Source organism: Stegastes partitus, unplaced genomic scaffold (genome assembly GCF_000690725.1).
Source record: "Stegastes partitus isolate 25-593 unplaced genomic scaffold, Stegastes_partitus-1.0.2 Scaffold1000, whole genome shotgun sequence".
Classification (NCBI taxonomy): domain Eukaryota; kingdom Metazoa; phylum Chordata; class Actinopteri; family Pomacentridae; genus Stegastes; species Stegastes partitus.
In genome coordinates this window covers 277251-286092 of record NW_007578731.1, presented here as the reverse complement: position 1 = coordinate 286092, position 8842 = coordinate 277251, and the positions used below count along the sequence as shown (strand labels likewise).

The following is an 8842-nucleotide window of genomic DNA, read 5'->3' as shown; positions in this document are numbered from 1 at the left end:
AGGGTTAAGTCCCCATAATATTATATAAAATACAAGTTTATGTGACTAAACTGAATATTTGAAGACCCTATAATGTTATTCATTTTGCAAACTTTGCAGCCTAATTTAAATAATAAGACACAGGCTTTAAAATATTAGTCATTCTGCAAAATGTCCCAAGTCATTTAAATATTAAGTTTAAGTCTCTACAATAATAAATAAAACAGTAATTTGCTGATTAGATAATGAAGATGTTGTGTTTGCTGTATTGCAGCGTCCCTGACAGGAAACAGATGAGAAGGTCGTGCATGTGGAGCATCTGTTTCATGAAGGACACCTGTTTTGTTCTGTTTTGTGCATTTCTACCTGGTGATGGAGAACGTGCAGTGGACTCCCCAGTGGTTGCTGGTGTAGCGGCCGCACTGCAGCTTCTCCAGGCCGACTAGAGCCATGCTGTCGGGCTCCAGCCGCGGGAGTCCGTCCTGGACGGGCCGCTACAGGTAGACCTGGTCGAACCGAAGGCGACACTTGAAGCGGACCTCCTTGTTGGTGTTGACCTGAATGTCCCGGGTGTAGCGGCAGCTCTCGGGCTCGCCCAGCTGCTCCAAGATATTGCAGACGCTGCTGGGGAGCCCCACTTTGGCCACCTGGGAGAAAAGAGCCACGAGTTAGTGTGTGAGTTGTTTATGTCAGAGACGGCAGGACAACAAAGGTGAGGAGTGATGGGTCCTGAAGTATCTGTACCTCCTGCTATGTGGACAGTCGAAATGTAGATGCGTGAAACCTGCATCTTATTGATAAAGCTCTTGGAGATATTAAATTAAACACCCCACTCTGATTTTAACTCAAAATGTACGACAATAATTGGATTTTATTGGATTAATTGCAGTTCGCTATTATTAAAAATGGTTTTCTGCTTGATTTCAGGTGGATAATCTCAAACAACATGACAATCATTCTTTAATTCTACCTTAAAATGCTCCAAAGTCTCTAATCAAGGTGAAAACTCACTAGATTGTTGCATATTAGGTTATTTTCAGCCAGTTTTAAATGGGTTTAAGGCTAAATTCAAGCGTGCATTTCGTTGTTCTTGGGTTTTCTTTTAATCTTCTAAATGCCAAATGAGGTTTTTGTCAAATGCCAGCCAAATATTGATCAATTATTTACTTTATACTTCATAGTGAGCTCACAATACAGCATGTGTATTTTAAGACTGATTTTAATTAACTAATAAACAGATTGTATCACGTTAAGGTGCTTTAAATGGGGTTTAGACACTTCTTAAGAGGGTTTTAGGAGTAAATACATTTATAAATGTAAGCCATCCACTAAGATTTTCCCTAAAATATTTTAAACTCTCCATGAAGGCTGCTGACAGCGACTCATCTAAACTCCAAGGTCCGGCATGGCGCGCGGTGGAAGGAAGGGTTGCTAGCAGGCTAATGCTAACACTTGCTTTCATGGAGCCAGCTGATGCTAGCTGATGTCTGCACCTGCTGAGGGACATTTTCTCACCAGGTGTGCTTTTCCTAGTGATGAACAACTTTCCAATGTCCATCTCCACAAGAAAAAGACGGCTGTTTGTCCTTAAACCAAAGATAAAGTCCTGGGAAGCTTCACGGCAGCCATTTTGCTAACAGCCGAGGCAGCTATTTCCGGCTAAAAGGCCCAGACTCTGATATAAATAAATGAGAAAAGAGCTATAATTACAATTTCAATGCTCGGCGGGACATAAATACGGTTTTTTAAGAATCAGCAGTAAAAGGTTTGGTGACTTTGCTCGAAAATAAAGTTTAAACAGCGTTTACACCTCCACTACGCATGCGCAGTTTTACTACCCCCGCGGTTGAATCCGTACAGCAACATGATTGGCTGGACGTTTCCGGGTTCCGGCTTTGGCGAGTACATGATTGGCTGTTTCAGGGGAAGAGGCGGGACATGTGTCATACAACTGCCTGCTCATTATTCTTCATTCATTCTTTAGATTTCTATTTAGAAACATTCATATAGAATTATATTCATGTATGTATGTATGATATAGAATCTGTGGACAGCTACCAGCAGAGGGTGCTCTGAGACCATGATATCAGAAACTGTGCCAGTTCTTCATCCAACAGTAAAAGTATTGCACGGTAGATTAATGGTACAGATATGTTTAGATAAAGCACAAATATATGCAATAATAAAAATTACTTTTATGAAGCACAAAAGCAAATGTGTGTTTCCTCATCTTTTATGGTGAATTTGCGTCTCTTTGCAGTCGTCTTGCACCTTTTTGTTGCTGCTTTGTGTCTCTTTGTGGTTACTTTACGGCTTATTGCAGCCAGCTTAAGTGTTTTTGTGGGAATTTTGTGTCTCTTTGTAATGAATTTGCTTCTCTGTGCTAATTTTGAGTCACCTGGTTGCCTTTTTTTGTACCTTTGTGCTGGTTTTGTATCACTTTGTGGTTGTTTCGTGTCTCTTTGTGGGCATTTTGTAGTAAATTAATGTCTGTTTGTGTTGTTTTTTTAAAATATTGCATCTCTGTGCTGATTTCTAAGTCTCTTGTTGGTCAGTTTGTGTCTCTTTGTAGTCTTTTCTTGTTATTTCATGACTTGCTCAGGAGATTTCACCCCTCTTTATAGTAACTTTCCATCAGTCTGTGGTCCTTTGTGGTCACTTTATCTCTCTTTGTGGTCGTTTTGTAGTATTTTGTGGCATCTCCTCAGGATATTTCACAGGTCATCTTCATCTTAAAAACACTGTCAGACAGGAAAATAAAGCAGCAACACACAGCTCATTTCCATATAATTTAATTTCAAAAATAAATCTTTTTAATATCTCTTCACCCATAACAATAATAATAATAATAATAATAATAACTTCATATTGGATTTTCTGTAAACAAACAATATTTAAATACTCTCTATCATTTATTCTAAAATCTCTGTGTTAAAGCAGTACGTTACATACATTTGTTGAAGGAAAAACAACATTTCTTCTTTCGCTGAGAGCACAGCATCCCTGTGGACTTCACTATGAAACCAAATCCCTTAAAATGTCGCCCTGATGTCACTGAATGTTTGGATGACTATTAAAGTATTGATTCAGCTGAACATCAGCAGGTTTAGGGAGTTGTTGTCGGATAAAAACATCAAAACTAACCAATAACTTTCCCTTAATTTATATTTTGATCTTATAAAAAGAAAGAGGATTCATTTAAGGTTGGAACTTAGATTCATGCTCAGATGCAAACTAATCAAATGTAAGAGGATTCTCACTCAGTGTTCATGTTTTTAAAAAGTTAACATTTAGTAAAATCACATTATATTGAATAGTTTCATGGCTTCAAGTGACAAAAAATATGAAAGTCACCCATTAATTTACAACAGACGTGAGAAGTGATGCTTCATGGCATTCGGTAAACGTTTTTTACTCCATAAATTTCCCTTAATTTATGAAGAAAAAACCTTAATTATCATCCATCAATTTAACCATTTCCAATGAAGTCAGATCAATATGTCTGATAGGATGTTACTGGTGTTATTGATCGTGGTATGTTGTGGCGTCTTACCTGCACATTGGAATAAAATAACATTTAAAAGGACCAAATAACACAATCTCTCGATTTATAACTTAACAGTGCTTTAAATTAGAACAATAATTACTCCTGATCCATGACGTGAAGCCCATTGATTAACTGCTTCAAACAAATACGGGTTCCACCTATTAAAGACAAATATTATCGTCTAAATGTCTCAGACCAGCAAACCATCATTAAAAAGACCTGAACTGATAATGAGTGTGTAAATTTAAGGGGAAGTCTTGTGAACTTTAAACTCAGGACGTTTCAGGAGCAGACTTTAAGGGTTTTTGGCTTCATAGTGTTTCTCAGGATGCAGTCGTCACCAGAAGTGATGAAAACTTCGGCTCTCACTGGTTCAACTCTGTCTCTGTTTGTTATTTTGGAAAAACTCGTCTGTGTCCCGTCACAGTTCTGTTTCCTGCTGAATCTCCCATCAGGCCTCAGCAGGAGCCCGGACATCTCCCGAGGTTCCTCCTGGTCCTGTTCAGGTTTGGGTTTGTGGGTTTCAGGTTGATTTTTGTCAGTTTTTCCTGTTTCCGTCTCACCTGTCGCCCTGAGCGACGCCCAGCGGGTGGAGGCGTCCTGAGTCCAGCAGCTTGGTCCCCAGCCAGTGTAGGAGCTGAGAGTACCAGTGGATCCCGTCGCCGTGGCCCCCAGCGGACCCGGTCCAGCTGTGCAGCAGCCTCAGCGGGGCGAAGGCCCAGTGGGCCAGGGAGTGCTGGTCCAGCACGGCGTAGCAGGACGCCACCACGCCATCCACCACCACCGTCCCCTGTCGGGTCAGCGGCGCGAACGCCCCCGTCCTCTCCGTCACGCTGACCCGGCTGATCCGAGACAGTCGGCCCCCCCTGGGCCTCCGACCCGCCTCGCCCTCTGACACCAGCACACACTGTCCCGGCCGGGTGTCGCTGGCGTACGCGGTCCTGAGGGCGCCACGGGTCGGCTCCGCCCCCTCTGAGCAGTTGCCCTCGGACACAAACAGCAGGTGGGCGGCGGTGAGGGCGAGCTGCGCCCCGGATTCTGTCTGCAGGCGGTAGAAAAGTCTCGGGGTCACCGGGTCGCGGTCCAGGAAGGTCAGGACTTCGCTGAACACCAGCTCGCCGCCGCCGTCGCTGCCTGATGTGGCCAGGACTCGCTCACCGGGCCGCAGGTCGCTGACGGGCTTCTGGCCGCCGCCCTCCACTGTGACCGAGGCGTCGCCGGGGAAACAGCCTCCGGACTTCGCCGCCACCGAGTGGTCTGAGGAGGGACGGAGACAAAGAGACAGGAGGGTTAGATAAGGAGAGCAGCGCTGCTTCAAAAGAAAACACGTCAGGAACCATCAAAATGTCTGAACAGACCGAGATGGAAACAGATCACAGATATTTAATGTCATAATTCAGACTTTTGATCAAAAGGCAGAACTTTGATTTTTAATGTCACCATCTGTGCATTTTTGTTAAAATGTTAGAACTTTCACTTCATATTTCATAATTATGAAAGAAAAAAATCCAAATATAAACTTGATGACGTAGTAAAATAATTTTATTCACCACATTTGAACAAAAGTTTCTAAAATCTTTGACTTATGGCTTCTTTATTGTCGCATTGTTGGGTTTAAAGTCATACTTCTGACCTGTTCTGTCACACTTTTGACTGTCTCATCATTCTGAGACACTGTAAAGAAAAAAATACATTTTTATACAGTTTTTATATTAATTTTTTTTGCACTCTGTTTAAAAACTTTTTTTTTGTGTAATTTCATTTTTTTGAGCATTTAAATCAGCTAAATGTAGAATTATTGTTTGACAGATAATTGTTGTTGTTTTAAAGAGAAAATCATATATATTTAGGACTGATCATTAATTTTACGTTCTGTCACAGTTCCAGCTGTTTCTGAACATTACATTATTCCAGAGCTGTTTTTTTTAAACAGATTTTTTTCTTGCATACTTGTTGACGGAACAGAAGCGACTTAGTTTCACATAATTTTGAAATAAAAAGAAGGATTTTTGGTCCATTTCTCATCATTTAGAAAAGAAAAAGTCATAACTGTGATGAACTCTCGTAACATTTCATCTGGTTTTGTTGTTTCTTGGCAGCAATGAGCTTCCGTACCAACGCGCTGCACACAATAAAGCTCTTCGACTCCCTCTGGCTAAATATTGACTTTTTTCTCTCCGACGCTGAACATAAAGGAACAATAACGGAGCTGCCAGATAAACGCTCCCGTTCGCGGCCCTGAATAAATGCGTACGTGTGTTTGTAGTCGCGAGTCCAGGTGGGACTGTGCTCGTGACAATGAGTCCAGACACTTGAAAGTGACACTCGAGGCGAGTCTCAAGTCTATCTGGGATAAATATTTGGGGAAGGTAGGACAGCCAAGGCCAGGTGATAAGATAAGTCACCTGGAGGAGGAAGGAGCAGGGCAGGAAAGCCAGCCGCCGGTTAATCATCACAGCATCACATGACTCCAGAGCAGCTTTGAAACTCAGACTGGAAACGTGATGCTCTGATTTACAGGAAGTTAGTTTACTGTGAGTAAAGGGAAAAACACTCAAGTTTATGTCCTAGCATAAAGAACAAAATATAAAACAGATCAAATTATGTTTTAAATCAACATACGGTAAAATAAACCAGCTTCGTTTGTGTTTTTCATTATTTTTATAATTAATTTTTAAGGGAAAATTAAACATTGGCTTCATGTCTCCAAATCCTGGTTTAGTTTGTTAAAACTTTTAGTTATTATATTTATTTTATGATGTTTTTATAAAACTTGTGTCTATTTCCAGCTTTAACCATTTTACTTCCAAAAACTTTAAATTAATTAAAAGTTAGACTTGCAATGAAATTTTTAAATATTTTCATTTTATCATTTTGACTCATAAAATCAAAATTTTAAATTTGTTTTTAACCAAAATCCTGTTTTTGTGTTTCCTATTTGCCTTCATTCCAAATGTGGTAGACAGATAAAATACAAAAACATGTTTTAAAATTTAAAAAATAATCACATTTCTTTCAAACTCTAAAATATATGTATTTACACGTATATTTAGATATTTTAAAAATGTTTTTACAGATCATATTAAGCGTCTATTACATGTTTCGGGGCTTTTATATTGAATTTTTATCTAAAAAAAACAACAACACAAATTAAAAATGCAAGAAAATTTCATCTGAACAGTTACCGAAAACTAAATTAAAACAGATTTAAAATATATAATCCAAAGTTTGGGGTCAAATGACCAAAAGTTATAGATAAACAGTAATTAGTAAATATTTGAAACAGAAAACCAGAAGCAACAGAAAACTAGTGCGAAAGTTAAAAGAAAAAACAAGAGATAAAAGGTTGAAATCAAACATAATTTATAAGCTCTAAGTCATGGTTGTGTTATTAGCTCAGAGATAAAGAGGCTTAAATTAAAGTTATGGTTAAAGAGTTAAACCTGTTAACAAATGATGGACAAAACGCTAAAAGCACTGAACATAAGGGGTTAAATGTTGAAATCGTTAGTGGAATATAAGGAATAAATCGCTGAAAAAGCAGAAAATTAGGAATAAATTGCTACAAAAGCTGAATATGAGAGCTGAAATGATGAAACGTTAGTGACATGTGATAAAAAATGAGTGAAAAAGCAAAACGTGACGATAACTTAAAGCTATGAGTTAAGACTCGCAGCATCCAGGATGGAACCAGAGAACTACAGGAACCAAATAATCGGTTCAATTAATCAATAAAGTTAACAGTGGGATCAATAATTTCAGTTTTCAACATCAGAACATTAAAAAAACGTCCCTTTTCTCTCGTCATTACCTTCCTAACTGTGTTCCTGGATGGAGCTCAGCTGCAGTCTGAGGTGAAATGTGTCGTCAGTGTTAATATTCTCCGTTTGTTCCCACGTTTGCCTGTTTTCAGTCCAGTCCGTCATCTACTGCTGCCCCCTAGTGGTTGCTTCCTCTTGCTGCCTACAGTCCAGCCGCCCCTTTAAAGCGCCTTTAAGACGGATTTGTCGGCGAAGAGCTCATCGGTTACAACTTTTCCTCAGCTGGCCGGATTTATCTTCCAAAGAACGATTTCTTTTCTTGTTTTTGAGGAATTTTGAGGGAACAAAAATTAAAAATAAAAATAAAAACAGGAGAAAAAAAAAGGAGGGGAAATCAAAAACGTGGAAAAAAAAATACCAACTTGATTGGTTGCCCTTCTGATCAAGTCAAGGACTGGGCCCTCGCAACCCGATCTGGGAGGGAAGAAGAGAGGAAGAGGAAGGGAAAGGAGAGGAAGCAGGAAAAGGGAGAAAGAAAAGGAAAATCTCAGTTACCACTCAGTGTAAAATGTGTCAGCGGGCGTTTAAAGTGGCTGTTTCATTCTGATGCATTTTAACAAGAGGGCGAGACTTTCAGCACACATGTGTGTCCACCTCTGGGTCACACACTTGTGTTACTTTTCATGCTAACTGCACATTTTTCTCAAAGCACACCTAAAGAACAGGTCGGACTTTGACGTGTACAATCGAAAAACAACCGTCTGTACGTCTCATCAGGATCCAGACTGGAGTCGGTCTAACTGTTACGAACTGCGGTTCCACCAGAAGCCCTTGAAACTTCTCAAGGAACCTTCAGAGAACCTGTTGTCACATTTACATCGTGGTCAAGAAACCATTTAGAAGCTAAAAAACTCAATTGTAGATGGCCCTTCCCTCTGCGGGTTCCTACTGCTTTGCTCAAGGAGGCCTGGGTTTGCTTGTCGGACCATCTGTCAGAGGTTTTCTTCTGTAGCTACGTGTTGTTGTTTCATCGCACATCAACAAAACTAATGAGCTTATCTTCTGTTGCAGGTTTCGTAACAACCACTAAAGTTCTCAAACAATCCCCAACACTCTTGTTCCTTCAGAAAGCAGCAGGAAGTCGCGGCAGGTACGAGGTGGCGCAAACGTTTACAGGAACACCCTGAAAGCTTTCGGTTTCCAAGAAAGTGTTGAATCCAACAGCTTTGACTACAACGTTAACTTACAGTGCCCCAAAACAACGTTACCAGCCCCACGAGTAAGTAGGAAACAGAACAATAGAGGCTTGTTGAGGAGGCCTATATGGTGAATCTAACGTTGCTGGTAGGGATGTTTTCGAGGAAAAGATTGCAGCTCAACCAATTATTGTCGAGACCTGCACAGGAACTTTTTTTCCCACTGAAAACAGTCCTGAGAGATGTTCTAGACGAGGTTCTTGTGGTTGGAACACGATCAAAGGTTCAGGTTGCCTTAAAAGGGCCTGTAAATTTCTACAGTGGAAATGGGTTTGAGAGGACCATCATCCATCCATCCA

The 8842-nt window shown here is 40.3% G+C and overlaps 1 protein-coding gene and 1 pseudogene across 1 annotated transcript in view; both read right to left on the bottom strand.

The window, feature by feature from the left end:
* Positions 1-345: 345 nt before the first annotated feature.
* LOC103366977 (tyrosyl-DNA phosphodiesterase 2-like) lies at positions 346-2061 on the bottom strand (annotated as a pseudogene).
* Positions 2062-3404: 1343 nt separating this feature from the next.
* The window catches only part of LOC103366973 (Indian hedgehog signaling molecule), a 13184-nt gene continuing 7746 nt past the window's right edge, over positions 3405-8842 (bottom strand). Inside the window, exon 3 of the mRNA XM_008294850.1 lies at positions 3405-4783. Within this exon, the coding sequence (XP_008293072.1) occupies positions 4086-4783 (698 nt within the window). The 3' untranslated portion in view covers positions 3405-4085. The remainder of the gene's footprint in view (positions 4784-8842) is intronic.